We start from the raw sequence: 20,175 nt of genomic DNA on the forward strand, positions 1-20,175 counted from the left end.
ACTACTTTTTAAAGTTTGTTTTTAATTCTTGTTTAGATTACGCAGCTGATGTCGTCGTCTTTATGCACTTGTCAATCAATTTGCACATGATTTAGGTTGCAGTTAGACGGCAAAGTAACGATGTGTCTGTATTAAATGGATTATTCATTAAACTGTGAACTGAAGCTAGTTGGCAACATACGTGTAAAATACCGTCCAAATAGCAGAGCGGAAATAAATAAATGTAGGAGATTTTTCCAACTCGGCTAATTTTAAACCTTTGTCAGCTCAAGACACAGTGAATAATATTGTAAAGCGCTATGGAATCTGTGGGCGCTATATAAATGGCAATAATAATAAACATCATGGTTGTGATTTATTTATCATTGTAAAGAACATCACCAGCAATATTTATCTAAGAGCACACCGCCCTACAAGTCCCATTATCCTTTACAAATCAGAACGCAGCCTTTGCATTTTGGGTGCAGTACGTGTTGTGTGGTCAGTTACTTCACTTAAAAAGGCATAAGAGTTGTGCTACACTAACAATAAATATACTACTCCTTAGAACGGTTACGTTCTTAGTGGTATAAAACGGCTTACGTTAATATACCCATAATTATAAAAAAAAATAATAATTATAATCAAACCCGCATTATGTGTCAAATTCTCTCTCTCTCTTTAAGATAAATGACTGTGTTTAGTTTTCCGGGATCCATCATGCTCTAGAATCCTATTCCAACCACAGATTAGAGTGCACCACTTTAACAAAAAAATAGCGGCCCACTATCTCTTACACTGGTTGGTTTCACGATAGGTCACGATCCAGGTCACCAAATTCATCAGCAAATTAACTTGTGACCATAGACAGGCCATGCTAGAACATTCACATAGAGTGACATTGCTGGAAGATAAGGTCCACTTGGCAAAGTTTCCACTGGCAATCAGGTATGTTCACCATATCCCCCCTCTTGTTCCCTTTAGCACATGGCTCTGTTAAAGAGATTGCTTTCTCCTTCTAAAATAAGGAATAATTATCTCCCATGGTTTCATGAATCCCCACTGAGGAGTTAAAATTCCTGAGACGCAGGAATTGAGTAGGACTTTCTGTAGACTTTTGCATCTATCTCCGACCCTGGATAGGGTGGTGGCGGTAAATCACATAGGGGAATCACTGCTTGGTCGTACGGTGGTGGACCTAGCTCCACCGAAGGCAGATAGATGGGCTGTAATGGATGCTCTTCCTCTGTTCCGCTTGCCACGTGTGATATACGTCTGCATTCGCAGGTATCTTCTGATCTATACAGAACAATAAAATTCCATATTTAATAAAAACATATTCATTTAATCAGTTTCGTGTTGGTTTTAGCAAGTTGAAACATTTTATAGTTAGTGAAACATTTTCCGATTGCCTCTTTTCAATTTCAACCCTCAAAGGGATCTACAATAGTCCGTAAGTATCTGCCTCTAATAGAGAGGTGTGATTAAATTTGGTTTATAGATAGAATGTAGACAATCTGCCTCGTATTCATCTGAAATTCCCAGAATATATTAAACAGTCACACCGTGCATTGTGGGGGCATGGAAGTTACAGGTTTACTGTATGGGAACCTTGACCGTTTCGCTGCTACAAGTAATTTCTTCATGTTAATTACAAACTGTAGAGCTTTTTTAAAATAACTCGAGTAATGAGTCAAAATAATTTTTTTTTTTTTTAAACCCTGTCAGGTGCCCTAAAATTCACGTAGTAGAATAATATTGGGGAGTATAATATGAAATAGCCATAGTAACATGTCAGACAATATACTATTAGAGGTATGATTGCGCAAATAATCTTTGTCCGATATGCAAAACGATTACACTCCTACAGAGATAGAAGTTTGATATTGCACCATGTTACAGGAAATCAGGATTTGTGCGATACAATCAGTATGGACCTTGTCTGGGGGGCGAGGTCAATAAAATTGATGACTTTACTTCACTTGGCTAATGTAAATATTTTAGAGAATTTTCCCTGGGTTTGTATCTTCTCTTAGCTTAGTTATAGCACAGCCTATTAAAATCCATCCTTGAATATATTGGACATTTCTCGTTTTTTTAATATGTTCCAAGCATTGCAGGAAGCAAAATTCCTGCAAATACTATTTAGATAAAAACCATGAAGCAGCAACAATATTACCGGGATATTTCTTTGGAAGATCTGGGGAGATTCTAAAGTCAGACTCTATGGATTCTTTCATTGAGTCATCTAGGTGTATCAAGACCCTAAGGTGGCCCATAGAACTGTGACCAACCAATAAGGTGTTAATGCTCAGTATATGTAACATAAACATCATGTCACTTATGTACTCCTCACTCATCCATACTGACACAGAACATGATTACTAAATACATATATGGGTGAGTACACCCAAGAATGACAACTGAAACAAATTAACTACTTATAGACATTTATAGCATGGTGGCAGTGCCATTTACAGGTGCATTGTCTGTACCTCCTGATGGCAGTCCTGGTCTTCATATACTCCCTGAGCAGTCAAGGTCTCCCGGGCTTGGGATGCCAGGCTTGCTACGAGTTGATGGTGACCTTTCTTAATTGTATTTTATTATTGCTTATGTAGGTTTGTTTGCAGTAGGGTTTACTTGCTGTGTGTGCCTGTTCTGGGGACTCCTCTTCATATTACTGGGGATTTCTGATGCCTCCCCTCCTTCTCACCTCTTGTTTATCTTGTCGCTCTCATTAGGTTTCCCGACATGTAGCTAGGGCCTCTGCGATTTTCAATGCGTGCATGCCGACTGACAGAGTCACCAGTGGCAGTGAAATGAGCAGTGAAACTTCAGAGGCATAATCTGTTCACAAAAACTGCTTTATTAAGCTAAAGTTATTTTGTGACTATAGTGTCCCTTTAAGAGCAAGACTTATGCTACATGAATAAGAAGGAGGCACACAAGTACCCTGCCCCTGAGAAAATGGTCCGTTTACATTAGAGGGGAGTACACATATACAACAATTACTATTTATTTTATATCATTTGCAAACAATAGATCATTTACCTTCCCTTTTAATGTTTTTTTTTTGTCTGACTTTAATTTGCTATGCATTACTGCATCTAACACTCTCCCATAATACTTTTACTTACACATTAATGTGTCTCCTTGGGTGACAGCGCATTGAGTACACGTAATAAACAACAAGTCCAATGATCACCAATAATGTCCCAGCAGATATGAGTCCCGTGAGAAGTCCCACCACATCAATCTCAAGTGCTACCCGAGAAGACAAGGAAGAAACAGATCTATTAATTTACAGCATTTTCCCTTCCTGGCCGTGTGGCTAAGTGGCACAACAAATTAATTAGTATATTTGTGTGATAAAAATAAAATATAATAATATTATTATGTCACAGTTGAGATTCTTAATCTTAACTGTCACCACACTTTGTTGATCACCACCACACAGCAGAAAATCGAGGAACTGATGGGGAGCAGGCGACCGCAAGGCTGCATGATTTGTGCAAGGAAATTCTCTTTTGGCAGGGGTGTGGGGGAGCATCAATACTGTATTTGTATAACTTACCTTTACTTGAGGTTACATCCTTAGATGTGTATTTCTTCCAAAACGTCATCTAAGACAGAAAAAGAGCTTCCGTTAGGAGAAAATAAATAAAAGCATTCCACCATAACTTTGTTGTTGTTGTTGATGTAAAGAATACAGTGGTTTACACATGTTCCATCCTATACTTAAAAAAAATAAAAATGTTGTGTTTGTGTGTAGTTTTCTAAGGACTGTTTTGTTTACCCATTGTGCTTTTACTGAATAGAGCAAACGAAAAATATATTAACCTTGCTTATTTTAATGCAGACATAATTAGAACAGAAATAAATCAATGTTATAATACGTTATGAAATACAAAATATAAAATATATATTAAAGCATGGCATTGGTTTATGTGATGTTGATTTCCTTTAAACCAGCTTGTTGACCGTTTCAGTGCTAAAATGCCGTTACTATATGTGACCAGATCTAATTACCAATGATTGCTTGAAAAAGCCCTAAAACATCAGTTTAACCTCTAAATTGAGACTTTGGTATTTGGTACTGTAGCCTCCTGACTTCCTTCCCCCCTGCACTGCAGTAAGAGGTAAGATTACAGGCTCACAGTATCAGTGGATGCTCTAAACCAGTGGTCCCCAACCCAGTCCTCAAGTACCCCCTAACAGTCCAGGATTAAGGGATTACCCTGTTGTGTCTATGGTGTTTTTATAAACAATGGGGGAAAAAAAACACTTTAGACGCAACAGGGTATCCCTAAATCCTGGAATGCTAGGGGTTACTTGAGGACTGGGTTGGGAACCCCTGCTCTACGCCAATCACTGAGCATCCATTGAGAGAAATAGTACATGCTTTAGTACATACTTTACCTTTGTATTTCTTGGATGGTATGCCTATAACTCCAGCATTTTCTTGTAAACTGTTTTTTTTACATGGTTCTGCACTCTCGGAAACAAAGGCTGCTAGGATATGATATCACACTCTGACGCTCTGATAATAACCAATGCATTGTAATAGCAGGCCGCTAGGAGATGTTACATAGCAGGTACTGGGTCCATTTTGAGCTATGATAAATTGCAGGTACACACCCGCCTGTGTTATGCCAGAGAGCATTGTATTGCTGTACTAAGTATGCATGCGTTTATTAGGAATACAATTCAATTATTGGCCTATATATTTAATTACACTGCCATTCAATGAAACATTATACAAATTAATATAACTAGATAATAGAATTAACGTACCCACCTAAATCTATTAAAGGGACACTATAGGCACCCAGACTACTTAATCTCATTGATGTGGTGTCCCTGTCCCCTTAGCACTGCAGATGCACAGTTCCAGGGTTAAGACTGCCTTAGACAGCCACTAGGAGCACTTCTTGGCCTTACACAGAGTTTGACTCCATGAAACGATGCTGGATGTCCTCATGCTTTGCACGATGATGTCCAGTGTCTTCTAAAAACACCACAGGAAAGCACTGAGTCAATGCTTTCCTCTGGGGAAGGCTGAATGCCAACTCTTATTAGCCCCCCCATTATCTAATGTTGGCGTAGGAGCCTGAGGGATATCGGTGCTGGAATCAGATAAGTGGTGGGTGAGAGAGGGGGCCAAAGTGACCCTTTAGTCCCTAAAGTTTTTGTTTGAACAAAATAAAATGTAAATTACCGTTGCATCTTGATCCTCAAATATTTCCCTGGCTTCCTCGTAGCTACACAGTTCTTCATTACATTCTCTCTCCAGATTGCCGGAGACGAACATTTCAAAGTCAAATTGGTTGTAAAGTAAACGACGTCTAAGAAAACTGCTGGCATCTTCTTCACTGGTAAACACTAAAAAATAAATAAATCAACATTTACTAAATAAATAAATGTGACACAGGCAATCAATCTAACTTAAAAAACCTATAAAGAGAATAAAAGAAAGCCATAGGCAAAACCATTATACAAAGGAAACCAAAAGACTGATTTGGTGACAGTGAATAAAATAAACATATAAATAATTATGATATAATAAAATAGCTATTTCTAAATAGGGGTTCAACAATTCCACAAAACACTAGCTATTGGCAAGTGAAAATGTAACTCTGGCAAGTATAAATTCACTACTGGTGAGTATACTATGGCTTACAGTGGAGAGTAACTTTTAGGGCTGGTATGACTTTAGAGCAAGCATGTCAAACTCACGGCCCACAATAGACATCTTTGCAGCCCGGCGAGCTGTGAGTACATGCTTAGTGTTAAAGCAGAGTAGGCACCTGCTTTCTCCTCATTGCAGTCACTACTCTGCTAAAACGTACCCATCGGGACCTTTGAGAGGTCGCTGGAGGAGCTCAGTCTTCCTGCTCCCTCGAGCGCCGTCTGTAGTGGTGCCGGATTTTGACGTCATATTCTGGCACCCGGCATCACTAAACTGCGCGCGTAAGGGAGCAGTAAGGAGCAGGAAGGAGATCTCCAGATAGCAGATCCCCACTGGACCCCAGGGAAAAATACAATGATGTGAGTGTGTGCAGGAATGTGTAAATGTGTGCCACACACAAACACTGCCCCCCCATACACACATTGCTCCACACACACATAAACTGACCCCCCATACACACATACTGCCTCCCTCACACAGACACTGCCCCTCACACACACACACTGCCCCCCATACACACATACTGCACCCCTCACACAAACACTGCCCCTCATACACACACACGGCACCCCATACACACATTGCCCCCCACACACATAAACTGCCCCCTCACACAAACACACACACACACACACACATAAACTGACCCCCCCCATACACACATACTGCACCCCTCACACAAACAATGCCCGTCATATACACACACACTGCCCCCCATACACACATTGCCCAAACCCACATAAACTGCCCCCCACACACACATTGCCCCACACACACACAAACTGTCCCCATACACGCATACTGCACCTCTCACACAAACACTGCCCCTCATACAAACACACTGCACCCCATAAACACAAACTGCACTCCTCACACAAACAATGTCCCTCATACACACAAACTGCACTCATCACACACACGGCACCCTTTATCCACACACTGTACCCCTCACTCACACACACACACACACACACACACACACACTGTACCCCTCACTCACACACATTGACCCCCATACACCCCCACTGCCTCCCTACACACATTTCTCCCTCACACACACACACACACTGCACCGCTCACACACACACTGCACCGCTCACACACACACACACACACTGCAGCCCTGACATACACTGGCACCTGACATACACTGCCCCCTGACAAACACACACTGCACCGCTCACACACTGTCCTCCTCAAACACACACTGCAACCCTTGCACACCCACCCTGCAATGCTCACACACTACACACCCACACACAACTGCCCCACAGTCACACTGTACTCTTCAAACGTACACACACACTCACACTGCACCCCTCACACACACTGCATCCAGTAGATACAGAGATTTTCCAATTTCTGTATCTACCCTTTGGGAGCCTTGAAGACTGGGTTGGGAAACACAGACCTAGAGTTGTTATTTACTAACGGGTGACTACGCCCAGTAACCAATCATCACACAATCCTCTGGGACTTTAAATGTTATAAGCTCAGCATTTAGAAACCCTGAAATTGTTTTTTGGTCATGATCGTTGCTTTTTTCCTTCTAGTGAACTGGATTTAAACACAATTCAAAGTGAATTTTTCAGTTGAGCTATTCACATTGAAATTTAGATTGCAAGCTCATTTGGGCAGGGCGTCCTTTACGTACGTGTTTTGCTTGTCTTGTTCACGTATTGTACATCGCTGCAGAATATGTTGGCACTGTATACATAATTGTAATTCCAGGCAATTCATACATTAGTGAATTACAATAGCATAATTAACCTCTAGATAATTCCTCTGGAATAGATTGTCTAAATCCACTAAACTATTATAGTTACACTTTACCATTTTCATTCTGATCCTGCTGTGGTCACAGAATGCCCTGAATGGTTTCTCTCTCTCTGCTAAATGACAGTATGTTTCAAAATACAAATATTCAAGAATTACCTTCCTTAAATGTCTCCACTGAAATATTTATACCCAGTTTATAATTCAAAGTGAATTTTAAGGTCAAAACAGCTCAACTGGAAAATATCAGCTATGCTTCAATTTTGATGCTGTAATACCTTCTTTATCGCTCTTCAATGACTTGGATTCGAGTATGTTCTTTGCACAATGGGGAAACCCAAACGCCACAGATGTCGAATGTCCAAGTAAGAGCAAGATTGAAATCCTATATCTAGAAAACAAATGGCACCATGTGAACGATATCAAGAAGCCGGTGTCCAATACATATAAATGGAGAAATGGAAGTTACCACGGTAGCTATTGTCCATAAGATTTAACATAATGAATTGATTTCCTTTAGCAGTGTGTAAATTGTACAGAAATAATAATATTTTAAAATGGTTAATTCACTATTGAGTTTTTGAGGTGTACAAAATACAATATTATTCTGGATCTTGACATTTATTGATAACTTCCCTATAGGTCAATGAAGTGGTCTGGGTGCAGAGGTCCTGTCATTTTCGTCCTGCAATGTAAAGCATTGTCCTGCTGAACAGATAGCATTGGGGTTTTTTTTAGGGCTAAACACACCTCTAGTGGCTGTTTTCCGGAGGACGTTGACGACCTCTAATGCTTATCATAAGGAAGCATTGGATTTAATACTTTGCTATAAGAAGCATTTGATTGGAAGAGAAGACAAAGAGTAGACAGCATTCAGGAAGATGGCAAGGGAGGCGTAGAGGGAAGTTGTACGGAGTGAGTCTTGTCAGTAAAATACTTAATTTAAATTAAGAGAGACTCGGCCCCTGAATCTAAATGGACAGTAGAACATTATAACCTAAGGAACACACGTTTGTATTCCTAACGTTATAGATGTTCCTCAATACAGTCTTTAGAGGTTCTGGTTCTTCTGAGTGAGTCCCAAGTTGGAAGTACGTGATTAAGCAACTATGTAAAATCCTTTGGAATAGCTCATACAAACATTTGTTGTATGGATTTGACAACACTCTTGCTCTAACAAAATGTTCACTTATAAACTAGACTATTGTACATGGGTCAACAATCTATTGCAATGTATTACAATATCTATACCTTGGAAATACAGACTGATCGCAAAGATATATTGTGGGTCATGCGCTCTGAACAGACTGTGAATTAAATCTTCGTGTTACATTTGGCAAAGACTACCTTCTATTTATGAGAGCTCTAAGTGCCCTATCAAATTATTTGTATATTTTGTGCTACCTTATTTTTGTATCAGCTGAATAAAGAACAGACGTAGGAAAAAAATTCCCTTCTGGAACAGGGCATCTCAGAAGGTGCATGCCTTTATCTGTAACCTACAAATTGTTGAAATGAGGGGAGAAAAAGTCTACCAAAAATGATTAAATCTATTCAAGGTTTTATTGTGGTGCATCAACACTTAAAGCATTAACTGACACTTTTATGTATCATCAAATTGATGCAGTTCAGAACAGGATTGGCCTGATAGAATTTGGAAGGTTACAAAATATGATAAAATAATAATAATAATAATAATCTCCTACTACCTTGTTTGAAGAACATGATTTGGAAACCCTTGACCCAATTTTAGCTACAGTGGACATGGAGATCTTATTAGAGGATGAAGAATGAACTCTTGCAACTAAGGCTGATATATTTAAAGACCTCTGACGAGACGTAACCTATTCCAAGCTCACCTAGCAGTGGTCCGTGAGTATATTTACACCTTCAAGTAAAGTATTTAAGGAAGACTTTGTAGATATTTGGCAGGCTCACTCCTCTGCTGCACCATTTACCTGATAATGCCACCAAGGGGCAAGATGCCCGGCTAAGATATCTATCTTAGATGATCAACAATGATGACACAATTTGAAGATAGCATTGCAGAAATTGTTGATGTTATGGAGCATTCCCAATGTGTCCACTGGCTCTTCTCCACAATGCTTTCTCCTAAACAAGTCAAAGCAGTACATCTGGATGGCATATTTTGAATTAATGCTCAACCCGATTGTTGGAACATCTTCCAAGCACGTAGCTGTAAGTATTAGCTGCGGTCATATGGGAGCAACTACTCACATTTGAGGACTCAAAACTCTGTGTGGCATTACTTACCTCCATCGAGACGCGCAGACCTCCTCCTGCCGTGAGGTAGGACGTTTATAAATAGATATACACATGACATCACGCCCACTCTTAAAGTGACCATGTCACCAAGTTTATTTAAGGCTTGTTTTAGCCCCCATTCATTGCCCTATCGTGGTTTCTGTATAGATCTTCGCTTTGCGCTCCTAGTGATTCCCTAGTGATTTTCTGTGTTTGACCTCGACTTGGTATTGACCTTGTGATTTCTGGTATCCTAACCTCGGCTTCGTATTGACCTTGTGATTTCTGGTATCCTAACCTTGGCTTCGTATTGACCTTGTGATTTCTGGTATCCTATCATCGGCTTCGTATTTGACTTGTATTTTCAGGTATCCTGACCCGGCCTTGTCTTGACTTTGTATCCTTGACCTTGATACTCGCTATATTATTACATTATGTCTAAGGCTCGGTAATACGCCTTTTGGATCCACCTTTTGTGGGTTTCCTCTTTCGTGCGTGTTAGGGTACAATTCCCGTGACACTCATCCTTTTTAGAGGATCTTTGTTAAGCCACACGTACCTGGCACGAGTCTTGTAGGCCTGGGTGACTCACTAAAACTCCAGGTGTCCTCCAAAAATGCTTATCATTGGGACAATTACAGAGATGTTCCATTTACTCCAAAGCACATGGAAGGGACTGCCCAGAATATATCTAGTTTGCCTCTACTAGTTTCTAGTACTTATTCAGTGTTTCTTTATGACTAATATGACTATAGAGAATTCCTCTTTTTATTTATTTTATTTCAATTTATAGCTTTCTTATCTGTCATTCTCTTGGCACCAATGTTCTTGTGATGTAACCCCTTCCTCCTTCCCTCCCCCCACTCTCCATGGAGGCCATATCTGCTCTTTTTGGTTGCACACAGTCTAACTCTTGGCAGGCTAGCTTATTGCCTGCTGGTTGGGGCAGGCGTTATGAAGCAACGCCTGGCACATTATTTAATCTAATAATATTTTATTTAACATTATTCAAAATCTTGGAGTTCTGTTCTATTTTTAAAATGAGCTACTTGCCTATCTAGCACACGGGAGAAATCACATATAATTATATGGCATCTCTTGACATGCGTACTCTGTATCATGTACGCCTACCTTAATAAAAACAAAGGCACTTTAAAGTAAAGTATCTTTTTATATTTTGTTTGTTTTGCATAATTTAATTCACTGACTATGCGATGCACTAAAATAATTTTATTTCATACCCAGAAACTTATCTGTACAAAGGTTTGTACTCACTGGACATGAAAAGGGTTTTCCCCCCAGTGCCCTATATACCGAGCCCTCGTGCCAGTTGAATGGCGCATTGCTACGCTAAATATCCTTTTGTTACATACTTTTCGTTCTAGAGGAACACTGCTTTCAGGAATGAATGGATGTCCTTTTTAAAAAGGACAATAACCATGGCTGGGCCAGACTGGACACATGCTAAGCAAGCTCCTGAGCAAAGCTTGCCTAACAAGCTTTTTATACCTGCCATCTTGAAGTTTTCACCGCAAAACATGACTTAGCACAAAGTGGGGACCCTGGTGAATCATTTTGTACCAGATCCGGTGCTTTCCTAAAACTTATACTTATACTTTTTGTGGCCTTCAAGCCTGACAAGCGTCGGAGGGACAGCCACTCTCCAGAAGTTGAATTTTGTTATACTGAGAGGACTTCTGCACTACCCCCTGTGCTCCCCCTTGGACTGGTGGAGGGCACCCACCACTGCTCTTGGCACCTAGAGCTGTTGTGTGCAGGGGTGCCGGCGCCGCGTGGCTTCTTAGATGACGGAGATCACAACTAGAGTCTTAGTATAGACTGTGATTAAGCAATCTGAATTTCATCTTTACAAGATTCTGGGCTAACATAGAGGCATGGCAGTAGTGTGACCTGGCAATTTGCTTGCATTCCTCTGAGTCACCAACACAAACTATCTACCTGCACCAGTGCACACTGCCCTCGAGGCCTCCTGGTAACCTGACAGGTCAGAGAGCGCCTTTACCTACACAACGGATGCCTAAGGAACGTGGCACTATTACTCTCTCTGGGCCCAGAGGGCCTGAATCAGAGCAGCAGTTTGGGGATAGCCAGGGATTGGAATTCTGGAACTCCGATTCTTTTGACCCATCAAGATAGTGGCTACTGTACAGGAGAGATTGTGGCACACGCATGCAGGCTTCTCTTCGGGACTTCCACACAACCCTTACCTCCCCACCTGTGATCTTCCTCCAGGAGCCCAGCAAATCGTGAATCGGGTGAAAGTGCACGAGGTTCACTAAAGCGAAACTGCCAACATAAGCTTCAACCCGTTTTATCTACCATGCAGTGGATTCCTGTGTTTTATTTGCTCCTTGTTTTCATCTTGATATAGCCCACCCTTTATTTTTTCTTAGCATGTTTAACAGTACTCATACCTACTCGTATTCTCCACTTAGACATGGCAGCTTAGCTAATCTAATATCGTTTTCCCTTCTATAAACTCTTGACATGCCCTGTATGGAAAATTAAAATATTTATGTCTTATTTCAACTTGTAGATATGTCATTACAAGTGTGTTTGTCAATCACTGCACAACAAAAATAAAGAATTCCAAAAAACAAACAAAACACAAACACAATTTGCACATTTACAATAGTCAGTTAGGAAACTCAGTCATTGAAATTCTGTGGGAACTAATGTATAGATTCCAACATTAAACAGGATAAGTGAAGTGATGCATTATACATCACTGGTACAGGCGTGTACAAGGGTGTGCCAGCTGTGCCTTTGCATGATTTAATGTGAGTCTAACTGTCCTCCAGCTATCCTGCGTAAGTCATCAAGGCTTTGTTTGCCTGAGTTTGGCTAGTTAAAGTTTTTGAAGAAAAGGAATCTCTGTATATACCTGGTCAAAAGTGCTAAAAATGTACTTCATTTTTATAAATTAGTATATTGCTCAATAACTCAGTAGTACTGTGCACAGGTGTCCAAAATCAGGACTGACCTGCCAGATTCTGGACTATTGGCAAGTATGTTCAAATAAAATTCCTATATCTTTGTTAATGCAGATGACTCACCTATAGCTTATAATAGGAAAGCATTTATGGGAATTTACCGAGGTGCATCTTGTACTATGTCATTCTGCAAGGCAGCTTCTCTGTATGCCTGTAGGTAGTGATTACAGTAATATAAATTGACTATTTTTACAGCTACTAATACACAACTTTTACTGTGCATTGTGGGAAAACATGTGGAAACAGAGTCGTATGTGAAGTGACTGAACTGATACAACAGTCAGTGGTGTATTCTGGTTTTGTGCTGCCCTAGGCATGACAAAACTCGGGCAACCCCCATTCCCCCTTCCAAATTTCTCTTCCTGACAGACACACGCCCTCACTGATGCATGCACTGACATGCACTCACAGATACACAGTCATTGCCGCACACATTATTTAACCAACACACACTTTCACTGAAACACACATTTACAGACATACACACTCACTCATTCATAGTTACACTCACAGTTACACCATACTCACATTCACCGACAAACACAGATATACACTAACAGACAGATATGCATTCACTGACCAACATGTACACTCTAACTGACAAACACTCATACACACTCACTGACAAACACACACTCACTAACACATACACACTCTAACAGACACACACTAACACTAACTGACACCCTAACAGACACACACTCACTAACAGACACACACTCACTCACTAACAGACACACACTTATACTAACAGACACACACTAACACTCACACTAACAGATACACTAACAATCACTAACGGACACACACTAACAGATCGCACACTAATACACTCGCTAACAGACTCACGCTAACACTCACTAACAGACACACGCCAACACACTCACTAACAAACACACACCAACCTCATACAAACATTAGCAGCATATAAACCTAATTCATGCATTTTAAAAGGTATTTCAATCTCGAATATAGACTGTAGAATTCTGTTATATGCAGACAATGTAATTCTTACTCTTAACGATCTGGATAAATCTATTCCAGAAGTTTTAGAGATATTAAGAGAATATGACTTTTACTCAAATTAAGTTTTGCTTTAAATCAAATAGTTAATATTAATAATAATTACCTTCTTTCAGAATTAAAATAAATATCAGGAAAATGGAGTTGTCTGTATGTTTCCTGGTTAGGCAGATCTCCCTCACCGGCCCACAGGCACTGACATGCGGCCGCCAGCTGGGGAGGGAGGGAGGCAGGAGAGAGGACCGACGGAGCTCTAGCCAGCAGCTCCGCCTGGTCCTCTCGCGGGATTCTGAGCATTGCCGCGGTTACCCACAGCACCCAGACACACACAGCACCCCCAGACACACACAGCGCACCCCCAGACACACACAGCACCCCGACACACACAGCGCACCTCCAGACACACAGCGCACCCCCAGACACACACAGCACCCCCAGACACACACAGCACCCTCAGACAGACAGCACCCTCGCTCACACACACAGCACACTCCCACACATATACAGCACACACACACACACATATATATATATATATATATATATATATAATATATAAAATAACCCTCAGTGAGTTAACAGACAAAGAAAATTAGAAACCTAGAATGTGACGGCAGATAAAAACACCCTCACACAGAGCACCCCTCTTACATACACAGGGCCTTTTTCTAATGCCAGAGCTCTTCAGCGGGGCTCTGCGCATTGAACTAACATGCTCACTTTGAGAGGGGGCATGCTTGTCATTAGTGATGACAAAACACACCCTCTCTGGCCCCGCTCCTCTCTGGCCCCGCCCCCTGATTGAAAAATGCCCGGGCCTAATTTTTTTCCCGGTCTGGCCCTGCTTGGTCATATCTAATGTGTAAGATTTATAAGATCTATTCCCGTAAAGGTTCCTAGAAAGATGTTAAACTCCTTTCAAAAAAAAATTCTAAAATTCATATGGGGTCATAAAAAATCAAGAATATCAGTTAGAAATATGTATAGAAACTATGCTGAGGCCAGTATGTATTTTTCAAATATTATGGAAGTAGCTGATGCAAATATGTTAACTCATTATTTGGCCTGGAATATGAACAAAGAACCTCCCCTTTATGGTATCTATTTGAAATATTATGTTTTAATAATGTTGAGCCATCATATGATATGATATATTGGTTTAAACCAGAAAAATATAAAAATATGAATAATAATAAGATTATTTCTGATACCTATTACTCTATATCAGGGGTAGGCAACCTACGGCACATGTGCCATGCACGGCACTCAAAGTGTCTTTGCACGGCACTCATGGCTGCTAGAGCTAAACAGGCCCTGGCCTATCAGGAGTCCCAGTGAAACTTCAGATATCTGCTAATACGAAAAGGTGGTGAAGGACAATCCTCAATTTATGCATTGCAGCACGTAGAAGAAGTGACCTCAGATCACTTCCTCCCAGCACTTGTGAATGGGAATCCACACTGTGGTAGAGCAGCCCACCGCGGATATTGCAGCTCCTGCCCTTCACCTGTACCTGGCCAGCCTGGTCCCCACTGGAACCCAGGGAAGCCACCCACACTGCTAGATATACACAGACCTGCAGAACAAGCCTCCACTCATACAAATAATGCGAACAGCCCACAAACAAACATACACACAATCCACACAAACGTAACCCGATAACAATCCACATACATGCACACAACCCCACATGCAGCCTCTCACATGCAATACCCTAAACAGCCCCCACACATACACACCCTACCAAACACACAATGTGACATATCCATCCACACACACAATTCCACAAGCAGCCCCCATACACAACCCACATTCATAGGTACACGATACCACAAACTACTCCTGAACCTATACAATATAATAGCTCATATACGCACAAATACAAAGATACAAAGCAATTACAATAAAAATAACACAAGCAGAATACGGCAGCATACACACCTCAATTTTAAAAAATAGGACCGGCACGCTACGGGACATCACAATCCTATATCGGCACAGTGCTGCTAAAAGGTTGCCTACCCCTGATCTATATCATGATTAAAAAACAACATTTTTAAGAATAGGGATTTGTTGATACACATTTAGCACCTATAGAAATAATTGCATTTTATCTTTTTGACTTTAATATCTGAGAAAGATTTGATCGATAATAATAATATAAGTTAATTTTGCCTATTACAAAATAAATTTAAACTGCTTTCAAAAAAATATTATACCTATCTAAGAATAGCAGATTTTCTAAGATCCAAATTAATATTTGAAGATCCTATCTTAAACAATCTACTATATATTAAAGGAACACTATAGGGCCAAGAACACAAACATGTTTTCCTGACCATATAGTGTTACAAACACCATCTAGCTTCCCTTCCCACCTAAATATAGTAAAAGCTTACCTTTATTCCAGTCTACTGCTGTTGGCTTTGCTTCTGCCTCCTTGGCTGACATCATCAGAAGTAGTGATGCTTCCCTATAGGAAAGCATTGGGTTGGCTGAGATTGTCATGGAGACAGATCAGGGGCAGAGCCAGCACAAACCAATGGCCAATCAGCATCTCTTCATGACTATGCTTCGGTGTGTGGCCCCGCCCATGCCGATTTAAGCCAATCCAATGCTATCCCTATGGGAAAGCATTGGATTGGCTAAAAATTCTATATGGTGGGTTTAGCATTTAGCACTATAGGGTCAGGAATACATGTTTGTGTTCCTGACCATATAGTGATCCTTTAAATTTTGTGGGGTTTTTTTTGTATTTCTTTCCCATATATTGTCTCTCCTGATGTATCGAATTTTCTACGTCTAGGGTTTGTAAGGGTTTATGTATTTATCTATCAAGACTGTTTACAATCTGGCAAGATGATAGAAAGATATTTCATAGTATTATATGTAAACCTTTGTATGATTGTGTGTATTTTTATACTTTCTCTGGGTTTTTTTGTCCATTTTAAACGTATTTTGTTTCTTATGAAAATATCCTCTTTAAAAAAAACAAAAAACTATATTTGAACGTAAAAAAATATCCTACATCTTTATTAAACGAATTGACTCTTTTCTAACTTCGATATGACAGCATTTATGGGAATCTAGCGACGTGTATCTTGTACGGTGTCATTCTGCAAGGCAGCTGCTCTGTGTGCCTTCAGGTAGTGAATGTAATAATATAAATGGACTATTTTTATAGCTACTAATACACACCTTTTGCTGTGCATTGTGGGAAAACATGTGGAAACAAAGTAGTATTTGAAGAGACTGAACTGAAACGACGGCTACAACAGGATTAACAGCAGAACGTCCCCTCCTCCTTAACAATCACATGAAACCTGTCGTAGATTGGGTAATCAGGGAGGGACATCAAACAATGTACCTTCCAAGTGATCTGTACATTACTATGCATGGAGATTGCTCAATCCTAGCCATAGAAGGAGCAACAACACTGTGCCTATAGAAATCACAAATCGAGTTTATTACAAAACCTCTTTCTTATAATCTATTTGGCTCCATACAAGCGAACAGTAGAGTAAAAGAATGGCTGAACATTATTATAAGAGGGATACTGCAAGCACCATGATCACTTCGGTGATTTGAAGTGGTCATGGTGTCTGGAGTCTGTATGTGCGGCGTTTCGATATGAAAAGCTGCACATACGAAGAGAACCCCTTCTGCTGCTGGAGGTATATCTCCATCTCTGGCTGCGTCACTGGATTGTCATCAGCCAGCCCGGAACTAGAGTTCCGGGCTGTCAATTCTACGCATTTTCCTGTGCATAGAGCCGCAATTACTGGCTGAAAGCAGTCAGCCAATGAATGGCCGGCAGGATCAGTATCTGGCTCCGCAGAAGCACGATGAACGTCACAGTCAGCTTTAAAGGAGACCAGGAGCCTGGCAGGACTCGGTAAGAGGCCAAACCTCCTATAACCAGGAAATGGGGTTTAGGGTACTCCTCACATCATAATCACCACAGTGGGCTGTTTTAAGAGGTTTTTACTAAGCCGCCAGGTAATGTGACAATCAGCAATTTCCACTGATGTTCTTGTGCTTTTAATTTCTCATCTTTACTTCTAAAAAAAGTGAACACCGAGCATGATGGGACCCACGATGCAATTTATTGCCATTCACAAGGATACTGCTGTACTGTGAATTTGGCCCACAGCTCAGTAATATGATTTAGAAGTAGCTCTGCAAGCATCAGTGGACAAATATCTTGGGAGCCCAGCTCCACTGCTACCACCCCCCCCCCCCCCCCCATATTATACTAATCTCTCCAGATTTTAATTTATTTACAGTAAGTTATATTGACACTCTAAGCATCAAAACCACTTAATCTTAATAACGCAATGTTTACATTCTCTAATCACCATTCCTGTATAGTGGCTGTCAGACAGACAGACACTAGGAGTTTCATTATAAAATAGATCACAAAATAATCTACACATCAGCATGCAAAGTACCAGACGCACCGGGTCAGGGCCAGATTAAGAGCCCAGTGGGCCTGGTGCTGACAACTATGATGGGCCTAATTACAGAATCTTATCGACCAAAAACACTAAAACAGTCTTACCTCCCAAGCGTCGTGTATCTGATGGAGATGGTGTTGGAGGGAAAGGATGCAGCTATAATAAAACACATACTCTATGCTAATCTCTCTCTAATTTATGCTTTCATCTTTCAATTAAATTCATGCCCCTAACAGCGGTGTCCAGTGAAACAGGAAGTCAATGGGCGGGCTAAAAGGGTGGGCCACTGACGCAAATCACGTGACCAGAACTGCCAAAAGGGGCGAACATGCCCAAAAAGGGGGCATGTCTGTCCAAAGAATTGAAAGGCCAGCCTGGCATCAGTGTCCCTATATATCACAGTGTCAGTGTCCCCATGTTGCCCAGTCCCCCAATCTCCCAGTGTCTGTGTCCCCATTTCTCCCAGTGTCCCAATGTCTTAGTGTGTCCCGTGTCACTAGGATACTAGGGGACACTGAGATACATGGGGACACTGAGACACATGGGAGCACTGAAACACATGGGGGCACTGAGACACAAGGGGGCACTGGGAGACATGGGGGCACTTGTGGATACAGACATTTGGGGACACTGGGAGAAATGGGGTCACAGACACAAGGGACACAGATACATGGGGACACAGACACTGGGAGACATGGGGACACAGACATTTGGTGAAACTAAGACACTAGGGACACTGAGAGACATGGAAACACAGACACTGGGAGACATGGGGACACAGACACTAGGGACACTGGCTGGGAGGCATGGGGACACAGCCCATAACCATGTTCAGCGAATGTACTCAGTGCTGTGGCTGTGCTATGCCAACCCATGTTTTACCATTAGTTATTACCCCTTGAAACACATATAAGTGATGCCAAAGCAGATTTTTAAATTGACAGCCAATGGTCACCTTTCTTTTATCTCGAGGGTAACATCCCAAACTACACTATCAAAAAAAAAAAAAAATCCAACTGCGTTTTACCAACCATTCCCAGCCACAGTTCCAGTGATGGTCTAATGCAGGCGTAGGCAACCATCGGCACTCCAGACGTTGTGGACTACCTCTCCCATTATCCTGTTAGAGCCAAAATGCTGGCAAAGCATCACAGGAAATATAGTCCACAGCATCTGGCGTGCTGAAAGTTGCCTACCGCTGCTCTTGAACATATAATCTCTGAGAGACTGTGCTTTCTAGCAGGTAACGAGAGGCATACTTAAATAAAGTGCTAACTTGCGTTCTATAAATATAATTCACCTGTCAGGTTGTAGTGTTATAAGTCTCTACAGTCAGCATTTTGGAAAACCAGCTAATAAATGAACGTACAGATAACACTTTACCTTAAGACAGGATCCAGGTAAGCCAGGTTAAATAGACTCATCAGTAAACGTAGATTAATGGTTGTATCAGTCGTTGTTCTAATATCTGTCTGTAGATTCCTTCACTGCTAGGCATACACGAGGAATATAGAGATCAAAGTCTATCCAGAATACTGAAATGACAGTTTCTCGTTTTTACCCGCACAGGACGGTTAGCTAAAAATCAGGAAGCCCTGGTTTAAATCCAGCCTGTACATCCAGGAGAAAAGACCAAGTGATTAAGTGATACTGTAACAGGGATGTGAATGCAGTTCTCATATACACCCATTTATCGTACAAACAGGAAGAAAAGTGTCAAAAGGATTTGTGAATTTAGAAAGTAAACTCCTCCCTGAAAGGGATGGGAATAAGCATGTAACCAGCCTGTCTTGTCTTGAAACAGGGAAACGTGATTTTAGTGATTAAGCTTTATCTTTTCACCGCTATGGACCTGGAGATTCCTGTCCTCTGTTACCAAAATGTTGTAAAACTAACTAAGAATACGATCTATTCATTTCTAGAATTACCAATAACCAACACACACAACAATAGCATTTATGTGGCAGAA

The 20,175-nt window shown here is 41.0% G+C and overlaps 1 protein-coding gene across 1 annotated transcript; it reads right to left on the minus strand.

Annotated features, from left to right (window-relative positions):
• Window positions 1–345: 345 nt before the first annotated feature.
• On the minus strand, window positions 346–19,895 carry PRRG4 (proline rich and Gla domain 4). The gene is made up of 6 exons (XM_063437296.1): window positions 19,590–19,895; window positions 7,726–7,838; window positions 5,201–5,364; window positions 3,557–3,605; window positions 3,120–3,246; window positions 346–1,278 (listed from the first exon to the last, which is right to left on the minus strand). The coding sequence occupies exons 1-6, from the start codon at window positions 19,628–19,630 to the stop codon at window positions 1,050–1,052; spliced, it is 723 nt and encodes a 240-aa protein (XP_063293366.1). The 5' UTR covers window positions 19,631–19,895; the 3' UTR covers window positions 346–1,049.
• Between the last annotated feature and the right edge of the window lie 280 nt (window positions 19,896–20,175).

The sequence above is a fragment of the Pelobates fuscus genome, chromosome 12 (genome assembly GCF_036172605.1).
Source record: "Pelobates fuscus isolate aPelFus1 chromosome 12, aPelFus1.pri, whole genome shotgun sequence".
Classification (NCBI taxonomy): Eukaryota; Metazoa; Chordata; class Amphibia; order Anura; family Pelobatidae; genus Pelobates; species Pelobates fuscus.

Coding starts and splice junctions, on each gene's coding strand:
- PRRG4 (XM_063437296.1), bottom strand. CDS start 19,630: ATGAGTCTATTTAACCTGGCTTACCTGGATCCTGTCTTAAG. Junction 3,606..5,200: donor TTGAGGATCAAGATGCAACG/GTAATTTACATT, acceptor TTTCTGTCTTAG/ATGACGTTTTGGAAGAAATA. Junction 1,279..3,119: donor CCAAGGAGACACATTAATGT/GTAAGTAAAAGT, acceptor TGTTCTGTATAG/ATCAGAAGATACCTGCGAAT.